Source organism: Aspergillus neoniger, assembly GCF_003184625.1.
Source record: "Aspergillus neoniger CBS 115656 unplaced genomic scaffold BO87scaffold_7, whole genome shotgun sequence".
Taxonomy (NCBI): Eukaryota; Fungi; Ascomycota; class Eurotiomycetes; order Eurotiales; family Aspergillaceae; genus Aspergillus; species Aspergillus neoniger.
In genome coordinates, this window is record NW_020291135.1 from 189,798 (window position 1) to 204,779 (window position 14,982).

The 14,982-nt window shown below is 52.2% G+C and overlaps 5 protein-coding genes across 5 annotated transcripts; 2 read left to right on the forward strand and 3 right to left on the reverse strand.

The window, feature by feature from the left end:
* Positions 1-295: 295 nt before the first annotated feature.
* Positions 296-1,350, forward strand: BO87DRAFT_456680 (HD domain-containing protein). Its single transcript, XM_025628744.1, has 3 exons — positions 296-652; positions 752-1,118; positions 1,181-1,350. Exons 1-3 carry the CDS (start codon positions 414-416, stop codon positions 1,274-1,276), a joined length of 702 nt encoding a protein of 233 aa, XP_025482444.1. The 5' UTR covers positions 296-413; the 3' UTR covers positions 1,277-1,350.
* A 45-nt stretch (positions 1,351-1,395) lies between these two features.
* BO87DRAFT_404669 (putative flavin dependent monooxygenase) lies at positions 1,396-3,439 on the reverse strand (the record flags this gene model as incomplete). Its single annotated transcript, XM_025625881.1, has 3 exons — positions 1,396-2,828; positions 2,883-3,053; positions 3,321-3,439. 3 exons carry the CDS (start codon positions 3,437-3,439, stop codon positions 1,424-1,426), a joined length of 1,695 nt encoding a protein of 564 aa, XP_025482445.1. The 3' UTR covers positions 1,396-1,423.
* A 4,669-nt stretch (positions 3,440-8,108) lies between these two features.
* BO87DRAFT_353178 (NAD(+) diphosphatase) lies at positions 8,109-9,806 on the reverse strand. Its single transcript, XM_025621226.1, has 3 exons — positions 9,599-9,806; positions 9,096-9,542; positions 8,109-9,025 (listed from the first exon to the last, which is right to left on the reverse strand). The coding sequence occupies exons 1-3, from the start codon at positions 9,696-9,698 to the stop codon at positions 8,319-8,321; spliced, it is 1,254 nt and encodes a 417-aa protein (XP_025482446.1). The 5' UTR covers positions 9,699-9,806; the 3' UTR covers positions 8,109-8,318.
* Positions 9,807-10,080: 274 nt separating this feature from the next.
* BO87DRAFT_374004 (glutamine-dependent NAD(+) synthetase) lies at positions 10,081-13,065 on the forward strand. The gene is given in 13 exon segments (XM_025622691.1): positions 10,081-10,133; positions 10,191-10,309; positions 10,359-10,509; positions 10,566-10,624; positions 10,684-10,873; positions 10,926-10,951; positions 11,001-11,092; positions 11,141-11,718; positions 11,771-12,105; positions 12,124-12,126; positions 12,235-12,278; positions 12,335-12,752; positions 12,860-13,065. The coding sequence occupies 13 exon segments, from the start codon at positions 10,105-10,107 to the stop codon at positions 12,967-12,969; spliced, it is 2,154 nt and encodes a 717-aa protein (XP_025482447.1). The 5' UTR covers positions 10,081-10,104; the 3' UTR covers positions 12,970-13,065.
* A 64-nt stretch (positions 13,066-13,129) lies between these two features.
* Positions 13,130-14,943, reverse strand: BO87DRAFT_217896 (uncharacterized protein). Its single transcript, XM_025618665.1, has one exon. It carries the CDS (start codon positions 14,807-14,809, stop codon positions 13,400-13,402), a length of 1,410 nt encoding a protein of 469 aa, XP_025482448.1. The 5' UTR covers positions 14,810-14,943; the 3' UTR covers positions 13,130-13,399.
* Positions 14,944-14,982: the final 39 nt, after the last annotated feature.

Below are 14,982 nucleotides of genomic sequence, written 5' to 3' on the forward strand. Positions count from 1 at the left end.
GAAGGATGTCATATACATCTCTTCCTTCGGGGCTTCTCATATTGCGAGTGGAAGTGACATTTATAAGTTGAAGTATAGGACATATGCATTGGGCTCAACTGCATGGATTATTTATTATATGCTCAATTTTTTTCATGCAATAATGTCGGTGAAAGCACATCTCGTCCTGGACAAGCTACCAAACCTACAGAAGCTACCAAAGCGGGAGGGCTAAGCAAGCATAACTGCTTCCCGGGCACTTATCAGGAATGTGGGGAAGCTTTTGCGGCCAATTCTCTCTACCAACTAAATTCCTCCTCCCCAAAGCAACCCTATCCATTTACTTCTACTTGCGTCAATTAGCTATCTCATCAACCGCAACACCATTTCAAACCTCAATTCCAATCCCTCGTTAAAAAGCATAACCAGGAACAATGGAGTCAGTGCACAAAATCCTCGCATCAGCGCGTGCAGCACCCTACGGAAATCTCCTCCCAGCCGGGGACGACCTATTCCTCTCCGTGGCCGAAGCAGTACAAGACCACATGAGCAACTACGATGCATCGCATGACTTCAACCATATTCTGCGGGTCCTGGCACTATCCCAGCGCATTCTATCCGCAGAATACAACACTACGAAGACTTATGACCCTACCGTGGTCCTCCTCAGCGCGTAAGTAATCGAAACCATAACCACTATCGTAGCCAGCCCACTGCAAACTACTTTTACTACCATTCCACACTTAAATATCTTCTAACAAAACAACAAAAGCCTTCTCCACGACGTGAACGACAAGAAATACGCCCCACCAGTCATCGAGGGTCAGCAGCAGACCTCCAAAGTGACTCTGGTGTTGCAGCAGGCCGGAGCCTCAGCAGCCCTAGCAGCTAGGGTCGAAGAGGTGGTCAATCACGTTTCGTACTCATCTGAGATCAAGGACCCAAAGAAGGTGCTGTCTGTTATACAGCAACATCCTGAACTTGCTATCGTGCAGGATGCGGATCGTATTGATGCCATTGGAGCCATTGGCATTGGTAGGACGTTTACTTTTACGGGAGCTAAGTTGGCGGGTGCTAGTATGCAAAATTCGAGAGAGCATATTGATGATAAGTTGGAGAAGTTGGAGGGGATGATGAAGGTAAGTTTTTTGGAAGCTTGTGGTTATCTGTTTGTGTGCGTATGTGCTAATGTGGGTTGTAGACTGCTACTGGTAGACAGATGGCTAGGGATCGTACGGAGAGGTTGACCATTTTTAAGAAGTGGTGGGATGAGGAGACGATGATGGTGGGGGTTTAGCTGGTTGTTTGTTTCGCGGAGTGCTGTTGCATGATTAGATCATAGAGAGGATGCATTTAGCTGCGATAGATGAGAGTTAGAAACTGTCTATAAATTTCTTTGACATCTATTTATGCAGACTCGTATCTATCATAATTGTATACTCTATCACAGTCGAGCATCTCGAGATCCCTCTTGCTCCTTCCACTTATCATAGTCGAAGCCAAGTTGCTCTAGGCTCTTGATAGAGCTTCGCTCCTCGCCCTTCTCTGCGAATACCCGCTTGATCTCAGACATTCTTTGCCGTATCCACCTTTGCCTCTCACCACAATAACTACACAGCTTCCCAGCACCGTTATTGTCAAGACCTTGCCGGGGTGGCGCCGTCGCCGCCCAGTCATGCAAGAAGTTGTGGTAGTCCGCATCCTGCGGAAAAGGTAGCAAATGAAATGATGTCCCGTTGCCCTTTTTAGCAATGTTTGCTTCTTCCCAAGCTTTCATTTCCTCCTGTGTTGGAAGGCTGAGCCTTCCTGACCAAACACGGGCGAACACCGCCGCCTGGTTCTCCGAAAGTGGGAGCGGAATTACCCTCTGTGGAAGTGCAGGTAAGACCAGAGATGTGTCGTAGATGTAAAACAGGTGTTGGTACACACTCAGAGTGCGACGGCCATCGGTGATCAGAGGTGGGTTCAATGACGAGAGGAAAGGGAAGGAGTAGAGATAGCCAGTGCAGAAGACGATGGCATCAATGTCTTGCTCAATGTGACCGTTTGCAAAGCGGACCGCTCTGTTGTGTGCATGAGGCGGTAAGAATTCCACTATTTCTGGAAGATAAATCTTTTCCGAAGCAGCAGATGCTAGAGGGGTCTCTGTTCGTTGAGATACCAGCAGTTTTCCCTTGGACACTTCGTTGATCTGATTGCCAATGTCTAATCCAGATGCCGAAGTTCCTACAACAATGACCTTCTTGTCTCGGAACGGCTCTGCCGAATCGAAGAGCCTCGAATGAGAGATCACATCTGGATATGCTGAATTCCAGGTTTGAATCCCAGGAATTTCAGGGGTATATGGGACATCAAAGTGGCCACTAGCGACCACTACAGCATCGTATGAGTGCGTTCTCTCAACCCCTTCACGGAGGTTCTTAGTTGTGAGAGACCAAGCATGGAGAGCACCTTCCGTCTTCCGCACATCCACCACCTGCGTCTCGAACTGTATGACATTTTTGATGTCTTCGGCATACTCATCCAAATATTTCTTCACGGCTGAGTGCTTCGGAAACACCTGCGAGTCTGGCTCAAAAGATTTGTCATTAAATCCCATCATCTCTTTGGGGATGTTAGTGTCCAGTGTCTTATACAGCGGGGACACAAAGACTGGCTCTTGAGACCGGTCGTTGCCTCTAGTCGGGTACCATAATGGCTCTTCGAGCGGTTTGTTCGGATCCAGTTGTGGCACCGGAGTGGTCAGTTTCTCCTTCAGGGTCCCCGGACAGTAGTTCCAGACTCCGCCTGCAGAGCTTCTTTTCTCGAAGACATCAACCCGCTCGAAGCAGTTCTCGGCGAGAAGGTACCTGCGGTTCTCGTTAGTGACTTGAGACGAATGACACACTCTGGTGCTTTCCTACTTGACCGCAGCAAGACCCGACGGTCCAGCTCCGATGACAGCTATACGACGGATTGGGGTTGAAAGTGTCATTACTGAGGCAAGCTCCGAGCAGACAGTGGGAGTTGGAGGATAGTATGTCTCGATCTTGAGCCCGAGGGGTTGTGTCGGAGGCGAGCCGATAAGCTCATCCCTAGTAATTGCTAGCAGATGATGATTGCATCACTCTCGTAATGGATGCCGTGCTCTTCGGCATTCCCCTAACAGCTAATTATTTCGATCGAGAAAATAGTAATCATCCATTTTATTTCCGACTTTAACTAGGATACCTCCTCTTATACACTTGTGCGATCGCAAAGGAGCGGAGATGCCCAACGAGATAAAGGGCGTACCGACCATGACGTAGATTACCCGCTAAACATCGAACTCCGCGGAGAAAAGCACAGGTAATATTACGCACCGATACGGGGGGAATCTGGGCTCACCTCCGCATCTTTCCATCTTCAATTCTCCCGCGCGTCCTCTAATATCCGATCGGCCAACAACAACAACAATACTGTTGCTTCGTGCAGACGCCATCCCGCCCGGAACATGCAAGGCCTATAATAAAGGACTGGAAATGCGGATATTACTTGTTCATTAAGCGCCTGCAGCGATGGACGCTCACGAACAGCAACCTCCGGTCTCCGAACCTCTACGGTCGACGACCCCGATCCCTATCGCGAAGCTCGCCCCGGAGCTCGAGAATCTTCCGGACAGCTCTATCCACGCCGTGGTGACCTTGTTATGGCCCTACTCATCATCAACTCGTTCTCTCAGTCTCTTGCTCGCGGAGCCGGACTCTCGCCTTCGACGCACGAATGGACAGGTCAAGGTGGTCTTCCATGGGCTGGTCGCGGAAGAAGTAGCCAAGTCGCACGTCGGAATTGGCGATACTGTCTACATTAGGCTGGCGGGATCGAGATTTGTGGACAATGGGGTGTCTAATCAGACGCCAGGGAGATGCATCGCGTGGGACATTAACTATGATCATGGCGTTTCCATTGAGGTACTTTTTCGGACTCTGCTAGTAGTGATCAGTTACAGTCCAGTGCTTACCAGTGTTAGATCTGGCGTTCTTCTCAACATCTCTCCACCGTGCAAGTAGACCGCCCGTCATCCCCGCCGCCCACTATCGACAATGCGATTGAAGAGGCACCATCCACCCCTCCTGCCAACGGATACCCTCGCCCGAATGAAACGAGTCACAACGCTAGTCTACAAGCATGGCAGTCACCGGCTTTTGTCGAGCGATCGCGCACATCGCTGGGCCACCTTTCGAGCTCCATATTCGACCCATTTGCAGAAGAAGATGGCTTCGTGCCGGGGAAAGGAAGGAAGCGACCAAGGTTTAGCATGCGCGGCAGTGATTGGCGTCTCGTCGATGAACCTGCGAGCCCCGAAGACATCGACATTCCGGGAGATTGGACGGCTATGTTTGACGACGAGGAATGGCTGAAAGCTGAGATTGGCGAGGATGATGCGGAGGATACCAAACAGTCCCCAGAGCCATCTGAAACTCGCGACGTTGAACCAGTATCGGAGAGGCCGCCCGATGGCGCGCAAGCTGAAGGTACCGCCACTGAGTCAGAGCAAGTGACACCTGAGTCCACTACAGAGAAGAAGTTGAACGAATCAAGATCCGATGCGGAATCTCTTGTGCCTGGCATTGTGTCGAGGACCGAGGCTCCAAGCCCGCGAAGGCACGGCATACCCAACTTCGCTGGTCATCTGCCAATAGATACTCCGCGCCTTCACCCTATCCCCTCACCCGGCCTGCCTGTTCCTTCACCCTTGGTTAGCACTTCAAACAGTCCTTTTGGGTATTTCGGAGCCGTGTCAACTACCGGCCACACTCAGTTTACTCCACCAACAACTGTCAGCCAAGATGCCGCCGATTTGGCGCTTGAGGCTATATCGGAGATGCCACCAGAGACTATTATCAGGAATTCTGATGAGCGTGTGACAACAATGGTCAACGAGGAAGCTACTGCTTTGTCCGAACCAGTTTCGCAGATGCGCGAAGTGGGCTCTGGGTCTGAAGTTGGCCATGCTGTTTCCTTACACGGAATGGCCAACTCAGGGGCACAAGATCTGGAGGGTATGCATGCTCAAGATACTACGCCGTCTTTGTCTGTTCTTCAAACAGCCACTCCGCATACCGCCTTCACTTTCGGTATTGAAGGTGGAGATACTGAAGGGGCAATGCCACACGAAGAAGAACATGCCAAGGTGGAAGAGGACGAGGAACGGCTCGAAGCACTTGGGCAATTTGGAACACGGGCGGATTTCAGCATGGCTACGGAGAAAGGAGTTTACCACAGCGAGGTGGAAACGACACAGCACGACTTAGAAGGCGAAGACCACGAATACGAGAGCGCTAGTCAAAGCTCAGTTATCGAGGACGCTCGCCCAGAGGCCTTGAGCAGAGAATACATTTCAGAAGAAGACAAGCAGCCCGACTCCAGAGCAAGACATGACATCGAACTTATTTCCGAGAGTGAAGCAGAATCACCGGAGAAATCACATGGTGCCGTCAGGAGAGAATATGGATATCACCCCGAAGATGACGAGGAAGAAGAACTTGATGAGGAGGAGGAGGAGGAGGAGGAGGAGGAAATTTCTAATGAGGAGCCTGAATCTGAAGAGTTGGAGGATGACTATGATGAGGACGGATATGACGATCGTGTCGACTCTGAATTTGAGTCACAGGAAGATGAACTGGAGGCTGAATCGCCTCATCCCATCAAGAAGGCCGAACCAGAGGTTATTGTGCTCGATAGCGATAGCGACGAGGAGCCTTCGCCGAGCGTACCAAGGCAGCCCGCTGCAGCACCGGCAGCCACATATACTCGGGAACCCGACGTATCCCCATCTGCGGATGAAGCATCCAGCTATGGGACATCGGAGCCAGGCGAATACGAAGAATATGAGAGCGAGGAGGTTGATGACGCGGAGGGAGCGGACTATAGTGATGAAGACGGCGAAGAGGGTGGCGAATGGTTTATGCGAGATAACCAAGAAGCCCAGGAGCGAGAGGTCGAGCCGGTAGAGGTCGACTTGATTCGCCAGAGTCGCGAAATCGAGGGGAGTGAAGGATTACATTCCGACGAAGTGCAGGTGGCTCATAAACCAACAATGGAGCCGTACAGTGATAACGAGGCAGTCGGCGTGGAGCAAATAGATCACGGACATGAGAGCGAAGGAGATGTGGATATGGATGACGGTCAGCGGGGCGCTGAAGATGCTGATGTCAAGGCCATGGAACCCGGATCGGTCCAGGATGAAGAGATGCACGACCTACAAACCGATGATGATCAGAATAACGATGAACAATCCCGTGACGAAACAGTCGGCGACGAGAAGGCTCACTACGTGGATGCTCATGGAGAAGACATAGAACAGGAACGTGTCGAGGAGCCAGCTGGTGCTAAAGAGCCAGAGGCGGTGCACATAGAAGATGAGGCAACAGAGAAACCGGTTCATCTTGCAGAAGGTCATGAAGATTCCACCGAGGGTGCTGTCCTTAGGGCTCCATCCGGTAGTGCCGAGCAAAACATCGATATCGACGAACACCCTGGTTACCATGCCGAACATGAGGAATTGCGGATGACAGAAGTTATATCACACGAGGCACATCCGGGGGAGATCGCATATGCTCAAGAAACCATCCATATCACTCAACAGGATGGGACCAGTGCTGAACCCGTTCTACAGTATCCTGAACCTCCGATCGATCCCGAACTTTTCAGCGCGGGCACTTTTCCGACAGAAACTACTAGTGAACAACATGAGGCAGCTACATCCCATGAGCAGATACAGGATGGTGACGACGCAGGTGTGCTGGAACAAGCTCAGCACATTGACCCTAGCTTGTCGCTAGATGGTGCTTCTCAAAGCTTGGGCCTGCCTGACTCGGCTGCCCCTGTTCCCAAAATGCCAATCCTCCCACAGGACCAGCTGGTGACTCCAGAGTCATCTCAGATCAATGGAGTGGACATTCCTTCTGTCCCCGTCCTACCGGTGGATGCAGCACTGCCAACCCCTGAGCCTACCCAGGAAAGGTCAGATTTCCAGGTGGAAGACGAACCACAGCCTACCGTTGAGGTAGTTACAGAAACAACAGCGACGGTAGTGACAGAACACCCTCCGCCAGACGAAGACGCCCAGTCTGAAGCGGAATCGATCTCTACCGCACCCGAAGAACAGGCAATATCGGATGATGACAAGGGAGCCCACACAACTCATAGCGAAGACGAAGTACTACTCGTCGGCCATGACCGCAAACACCTTCTCAACCTCAACCGCAACTACCCGGGCCTACGCAGCAAATACTCCTACTTCGCGCCCCTCGCCACCCTCATCGACCACTACAACGCACTGACAGACACCATCTCAATCGTATCCGAGACTCGACCCGCAATCCGCTCAACAACAGGCAAAAAGGACTACATACTGACCTTCGGTGTGACCGACCCATCCCTCGCCGGCACAATCCTGTACGCCCAGATCTTCCGACCCTACAAAACCGCCCTGCCAACCCTAGAAGAAGGCGACGCCATCCTCCTCCGCAACTTCAAGGTCAAGAGCTTCAAACACTCCATCACCTTGTCCAGCGTCGACAGCAGCGCCTGGGCCGTCTTCAACGGCCCCAACGAAGCCCAAATCGACGGCCCACCTGTCGAATACGGCACGGAGGAGCAAACCTACGCCACGGACTTGCGCCAGTGGTATCACGAAGACGGTATGGCCATGGTGGCTGACTACCAATTACAAGCCTCGATTGAGCAGGAAAGTCGCGAGGCCACCCCCTACAGTACCGGTGGATTCAGTGATTCGGGCAGCGTGAACAACGTTGATGGACGCGCGGACTCCTCGTTCTCGTCGAGTCGGGGCTCCGGCTCCGGCTCACGAAGGCGGAAATCCCATCGTCGGATTACCATCCATGAGTTGCGCGATGGGAGGAGATATGCCGAGGTTGGGTCGCCGAGTAGTAAGGAGGATATACATGAGTTGAGGGATGGGACGGTGTATGCGAATTTCTGATTTCTACCTGCGGTTTGTGCATAGGGCTTGGAGTTGTATTTGCAGTGTAGTAGATCTAGATGATTTATGTGTGTATCTATGGGTGTTTGGATTGATGTTTCGTGGCATGTGTGTGGGAATGTTTCTAGCAATCATGGTAACTTTCACAAGAGTATAGTTAGAGCAAACGTCTCTATTCAAAGCATCCTTGCATCTTACCCGCAGGATGCTTGCTCTACACGTCTATACTAGCATGCCGTCCGTGTCTTCATAACCCATACAAAGGCGATAACAATAAAGCAAAGAACAAAACACCAACCCACCAAGAACGCTATCCCCAACCTCACACCTCTACTCCACCCCCAACTTCTAGAATTCTATCATCTAGCCCCCCTCACATCTTCGGCCCATTCTCCCCACCCAAAAACTCCAAATTAATCGCCGCCCGAATAAGCTGATTCGCAATAGCCGTAGCCGGGGGCAACCTCAGCGCCCCCTCTTTATACTCAGGCCCCGGCCCAGACCCCAAAACACTCGTGCCCGTCCTCAGCGCCTCCTCGACCTCGGCAAACTCAAACCACCTCGCATCCTCAAGCTCGGGATCATGCTCGAGGTTGATCTTCTCATGCGCAGGATCACTCACCTGCGCAATAGCCCCAATCATCAAGTTCGCCGGGTACGGCCACGGCTGCGACGAGTGGATCACGACGCGCGACAACGTCACGCCGGCTTCTTCCCACACTTCGCGGCGGACAGCGTCTTCGACGGACTCGGCGGGCTCGATGAAGCCCGCTAGGGTGGAGTACCAGTTGGGAGGGAAGCGCTTCGAGCGGCCGAGCAGGATGCGTTTAGCGTCGGCGGAGACGACGGCCACGATGATGGTGGGGTCGGTGCGAGGGAAGGAGAGATTCGATATCGTGGTGCGAGTGTTGCAGGGGGGTCGGGTGGCGGGTTTGCCTTGCTCGACGAGGGCGGCGTCGCTGGGTGGACAGGCGCGTTTGGTCCCGCTGTTTACGGAGATCGTGGGGTGGCCGCAGGTGCCGCAGAAGGTGTTGCGCGTGTTCCAGTCTATTAAGGCGCGGGCTTGCGCATAGATGGCGGCTGTGCAGGGGTGGGGGTGTCTGTTAGTGATGGTTGTTGTTGTGTATGAGTGGTAGGGTTAGGTACGTACCTTCACTGGCGGGGAATGACATGATGGTTCTGCCCTGGAGGAAGGTCAGACCCTTGGCTTCCATCTCGCCGATCACGGCTCTGGAGTTGGCTTGCTGTTCTTCGGAGTGGCGGGGGGTCACGTCCAATGCGAAGTAGGGCGTTCCGGTGTAGATCTTCCAGACGAGACCGTCCTGTTTTTGGGTTTCGTCCAGACCGAGGAAGATTGGGGATGCGGTGGTTTTGCGTGAGTCGTACTCCTTGATGATGTCCTCTTCGGACTTGTCGTAGATGGTCTCGGGGACCATTTTGCGGATCTCGTCGTATTTGGCGTAGTAGGGCTCCGCGGGGGATTTGGTCAGTGGCGCGAGGTCCTTCATGAGGACGAAGCGCGTGGAGGGGTGCTTGAGTGCGGCGGAGAGGAAGGCATGGTCTCCGCGGAGGAATGACAGACGGTTCAATGGGGAGCCTGGGAAATGGTAAATAGCTGGTCGTAAAGGGATTCAGGTGAGGTTTAGGACATACTGGAGAAATAGTTCACAGTCTCCTTTCCGAACCGCCGGGCCAGCATGGAGTCGGCTTGTATATGCGGGGGGTTGGGGAGCTGGGAATCGTTGCTCATCATGCACTAAAGAATACGGCGATTGTGGAGAGAAGGGAGTGTAGGGAGAAGGATTAGAGGGATAGGAATAGGATATGAATGATTACAATGCTGTATATCCACCGGGGAAAGTTCAGGAGGAAAAAAGCAAGGCGATGATGCAGAATTGGGCCTCCTCATGGCTCCGATAACCAACGATTAATCAGCACCCCTCAGATGCCGAGGCGGGTAATCTCGGTACCAACTGCGCAGGTACCGCTCACCCGGCAATTGCTCCGATACGGTATTACTGTGACGATTGAGGGGCACGAGGGGAGCTCCCCACACACGTGACGAGCGTCATGGCGAGTCACGCTTTCTCCAACTGATTCGTGGATGGCTTCATTTCTTATCTCTCCCCACGGCATCAGCAGGGACGCAGTCGCTCACCATGGGTCATCTTGTCACACTTGCAACATGGTGGGTGTTTGATTAGGGGTATATCGTTGTATGTTTTCACTGACAATTTCCTCTCAGCTCCCTCAACCAGTGGGCCCTTGACTTCGAGGGTAACTGCGAGCGCATTATCGAAAGTATTCGGAAAGCCAAGGCAGCTGGAGCCACGCTACGAGTTGGTCCTGAGCTTGAAATTACTGGTATTTACGCTTAGTTGCATCGCTATGGGCAATTGCTGATATCGCTCAGGATATGGCTGTCTCGATGCTTTCCTCGAGGGTGATACATACCTCCACTCGTGGGAGATGTTTGCCCGCATCATCGATCACCCCGACTGCCAGGATATCGTTGTTGATGTTGGTATGCCTGTTCGCCATAGGGACTGCAAGTGGAACTGCCGGTAAGTCATGAGTACGGTACCGATACTACTTCTACTCGGACTAAGTATTCTTCTAGCGTGATCTTCTACAACCGCAAGATCATCCTGATCCGTCCCAAGATGTGGCTTGCCAATGGTGCGTATATCCTTCAAGGCTGTGACTGGATGAATAGCTGACGTTTGCTTCTTCTAAAGATGGCAATTACAGGGAAATGAGACACTTCACGCCCTGGCAGCGGCCGCGCGAAGTCGAGGACTACTACTTGGAGCAGATTGTCGGAAAGATCACGGGACAATACAAGGTGCCTTTTGGTGATGCACTCATCAGTACTAGAGATACGTGCTTGGGTCTTGAAACTTGCGAGGAGCTCTTCACTCCTAACGGGTGAGACCTATACAGTCCTTCGGTTAAGGGGAGACGGCTAATACGTGCACAGCCCTCACATCCCGTATGGCCTTGCTGGTACGTCTGTCAATTTCACCTAACTGCACTTTATCTAACCTACCGAAAGGTGTCGAAATCTTCTCCAACTCCTCCGGAAGTCACCACGAATTGAGGAAGCTCGATACCCGTATCAACCTTATTACCCAGGCCACGAAATTGGTGAGGCTGCCAAATACATACGAGGTGTCAATTCTAACTCTTCTCTAGAGTGGTGGCATCTATCTCTATGCGAATCAGCAAGGCTGCGACGGTGATCGACTGTACTACGATGGTTGCGCAATGATCGTGGTCAATGGCAACATTGTGGCTCAGGGTTCACAATTCTCCCTGAACGATGTTGAGGTCGTTACGGCTACTGTTGATATTGAAGAGGTCCGGACCTACCGCTCTAGTGCGAGTCGAGGCATGCAGGCCAGCATGCAATCGCCTTATGTCCGCCTCGACCTGGACACGAGATTGTCCCGTCGGGATGAGGATGCCGATCCCGGCTATGCTCCCTCTGAAACTCTCAAACCCCGCTACCATGTCCCAGAGGAAGAGATCGCTCTTGGTCCGGCTTGCTGGCTGTGGGACTATCTGCGCCGGAGCGGTGCTGCCGGATACTTTATCCCTCTCAGCGGTGGTATTGACAGTTGCGCTACTTCTATCATTGTTCACTCGATGTGCAGAGAAGTTGTCAAAGCTGTCCAAGAAGGAAACGAGCAGGTCATTAAGGATGTCCGCAGGCTTTGCGCCGAGCCAACAGACTCCACCTGGCTTCCCACTACGAGCCAGGAGGTTTGCAAGTAAGTCTCACTACTAGATGCCGAACTATTATGTCCTAACCTACTCCAACAGCCGCATCTTCCACACGAGCTACATGGGCACCCAGAACTCCAGCAAGGAAACAAGGGATCGGGCCAAGGTGCTCGCCGCGGAGATCGGTGCTTACCACACCGACTTCAACTTTGATACCGTCATCACTGCTATGATGAACGTGTTTACTATCGTCACAAACTTTCAGCCTAAGTTCAAGGTCCACGGCGGTACCCGAGCAGAGAACCAAGCGTTGCAGAACATCCAAGCCAGATTGCGGATGGTACTTTCATATCTGTTCGCATCGCTGCTACCGACGGTCCGTCAGCGCCCTGGCGGTGGAGGACTACTTGTTCTGGGCTCGTCCAATGTTGATGGTACGTTTGCAACCCCATAATTCGTCTGAATCGAGATTCTAACAAAGCGCAGAATGGTGTGTTTATACCCCAAGCCCAATATAACACAACAATAACCCCCTTAAACCGAACAAGAAACTAACGTAAATAGTCTCCGCGGCTACCTGACCAAATACGACGCCAGCAGTGCCGATGTACATCCCCCCTCCCCTACCCACAAAGAAGGAATAAACACCACTAACAGTCCCAGCTCAACCCCATCGGCTCCATAAGTAAAGTCGACCTGAAGAAATTCATCGCCTGGGCCCGCGACTCCTTCGACCTTCCCATCCTCGACGATTTCCTCACCGCGACTCCCACCGCCGAACTCGAGCCCATCACCGCCACCTACGTGCAATCCGACGAAGCCGACATGGGAGTCACATACGCCGAGCTCTCGGTCTTCGGATACCTCCGTAAAGTGGCCAAGCTTGGACCCTGGTCCATGTACGAGCGCCTACTCCACATGTGGGGGAACGAATACAGTCCCCGCGAGATTTACGAAAAGACGCGCCATTTCTTCTACAACTATTCGATTAATCGCCATAAGATGACGGTGTTGACGCCTAGTTACCATGCTGAACAGTATTCGCCTGAGGATAATAGGCATGATTTGAGGCAGTTCTTGTGTATGTTTCCTTTCCTAACCCTTTTCTTTTCTTCCCTTTTGTGTTTTGCTGCTTGCACGTGTGATTGGTGTGGGATATTGGCTAATATAGACATTGATATGGTATAGATCCCTCCTTCTCGTGGGCGTACAAGAAGATGGAAGACAGTGTGCAGTACTGGGAATCAAAGGGGTGGACTACGGGTAAGGCGCAGAAGAAGAGCGTAAAGGCCGATTAGAGTGTCGGTTTAGTATCCTATAGTATATCCATCAAAGGAAGACGAAGACATGTAGAAGGGGCGGTTAGCTGTGATAGATGTTTAACGTGAATACACAGTAATACACATGTCACAAGCACATCCTAGCAAATAATTTTCCTGTAGATTAATGCAACGAGTAACTTGGAAATATGGAGACACATTGAAAAGAAAGAAAAGATCGAACTTGAATTGTAGATTGGTATCAGCATCAGTGAGATATAGACAGATAGGAAATCGTAGAGACAGGATATGAGTTTGGTAAAGAAAAGAAATGCTTTTGGAAAGCAACGCCAGCAGTGATAATCAGCGCTAATTGACAACGACGTTAAGTAGATCCTTAAGATCAGAGCATATAGGTATAGTATGAGGAATAAAAGAAGAAAAGAGTGAAACGACAGCCAAGTACTGTCTAATCTCTCCAGAACCAGCCGGTTTCCTTCCGATTGGCGGATGAAGAGTCTCCTGTACTGTTCTGTCCATGAGGGGGGTTCAGAACTTCCGTCGTCTCGTTGCTCTCTTCACGACCATCGGAGAATCGCTTTGTCCAGACGGTCTTCTTCTGAGTGGACCCATCGGGGAGTCGGACACGCTCGGTTCTCGTCATAGTTGAGATCACGGTTGGTTGTTCTGTGGTCGTAGTTGGTTGCGTCACTGGGGTTAGCTGCTGTTGCTGCTGCTGCTGCTGCTGCTGCTGCTGGTTCTCAGGGACTGTGTTGTCGTTCTGCTTGTCAGACACAGGCTCCAGCCATTTGTCGGCCTCGCGAAGTCTCCGCCTATCCTCCAGCAGCAAGCGCAGTACAGGGCTCTCGAACATATCGGCAAAGGCCTTGCTTTCACGAGCAGCAGCGTCCTCGAAGAAGCGATCGAACATGTCCAGTTCCGTCAAAGTTTCGGTCTCGTTGTCGTCTGCGGTTATCTCTCGAGATAGTTCATTGACATCGCCGCGGTCCGAGGTGTAGTTGTGGAAAACAAGCATCGGGTTTGACCGGCCATCTCTTCCGCTTTCGGAAATCTTCCACTGGTCGCCCAAACTACCCCGTTTCGCTAGACCGTACAGCCAATCTCTCGGGGTCTCCCTCTTCGCCAGCGCAGTGGTGTCCTGATCGAGCATGGGTTTGCCATTTTCCAGTCGAATAAGGTCCTCGAAAGCTTCGCGCCAGTGTGTCTCCGTAGCGGGGTTGTTGTTCTCATTCTCCGAGGACAGGCTCAACGAGGACATGAGCGACGAAAAGACACCCCTGTCGTGGTGGGAGTGGTACTGGTTCTGGCGTTCCAGGTGCAAGGGGGAGTAAGGGCTGAATATGAGGTAAGAGAAGGGCCATCCGAAAGAGTTGCTAGCGAAATCCGAGAACATGGAGCGGTGGAAGGGTTGGAAGAAGTGGGAGGAGAAAGGGCTGTCGAACAAGGAGGCCCGGTCGAAGAAAAAGTCGAAGATGCTGTCTCGGTCGCTTCTGCGCCATCTGGGATGGTTATCTGCGTACCATTGATCCTCCCACTCAGTCCAAGAATGCGCGGGATAGCGGTTGTGGCGCTGGTTGTGGTGGTCGGTATTGTCCGCTGTGCCTGGCGCATGGTTGTCCCCCTTCGCGTCGCCGCCGCCGTCTCTCCTGCGGAAAGCTTCCTCGTCAAAGATGGCCCAGTGGTCGCGAGAGGGCCGCGAGGACATGGAGGGAATGCCCATCACCGACTGGAGCACGGACGAGACTTGTTCGTCGGCGAAACGGCGGACAGCGTCCAACGCGGTCTCGTCATCGGGCCATCGGCGGGAATCGGAGGGAGCGGAATTTCGGTTCTGGTTAGAGGTGTCGTCACTAGGCATAGTGAGGGTGCAGATGCGGATGCAAATGCAGGGGTAGGTAGATAGAGAGTTAGTTATCGTTGAGAAATGTGGTAGAAAGAGTAGAGAAAAGGAACAAGGGAGATGGAGAAAGAAGAAGAAGAAAGAGCTTCTCGCGATTCCAATCAATTAATTGTTGGGGATATCGCCCCACT

Bases quoted from the DNA above. Each gene is read 5' to 3' on its own strand.
- BO87DRAFT_456680 (XM_025628744.1), top strand. From the start codon at position 414: ATGGAGTCAGTGCACAAAATCCTCGCATCAGCGCGTGCAGCACCCTAC. The intron at 653-751 runs GTAAGTAATCGA...AAACAACAAAAG, and splicing joins ACCGTGGTCCTCCTCAGCGC to CCTTCTCCACGACGTGAACG. The intron at 1,119-1,180 runs GTAAGTTTTTTG...TGTGGGTTGTAG, and splicing joins AGTTGGAGGGGATGATGAAG to ACTGCTACTGGTAGACAGAT.
- BO87DRAFT_353178 (XM_025621226.1), bottom strand. From the start codon at position 9,698: ATGATGAGCAACGATTCCCAGCTCCCCAACCCCCCGCATATACAAGCC. The intron at 9,543-9,598 runs GTATGTCCTAAA...ACCATTTCCCAG, and splicing joins GACTGTGAACTATTTCTCCA to GCTCCCCATTGAACCGTCTG. The intron at 9,026-9,095 runs GTACGTACCTAA...ACCCCTGCACAG, and splicing joins GTCATTCCCCGCCAGTGAAG to CCGCCATCTATGCGCAAGCC.
- BO87DRAFT_374004 (XM_025622691.1), top strand. From the start codon at position 10,105: ATGGGTCATCTTGTCACACTTGCAACATG. The intron at 10,310-10,358 runs GTATTTACGCTT...GATATCGCTCAG, and splicing joins TCCTGAGCTTGAAATTACTG to GATATGGCTGTCTCGATGCT. The intron at 10,952-11,000 runs GTACGTCTGTCA...ACCTACCGAAAG, and splicing joins CATCCCGTATGGCCTTGCTG to GTGTCGAAATCTTCTCCAAC.
- BO87DRAFT_217896 (XM_025618665.1), bottom strand. From the start codon at position 14,809: ATGCCTAGTGACGACACCTCTAACCAGAACCGAAATTCCGCTCCCTCC.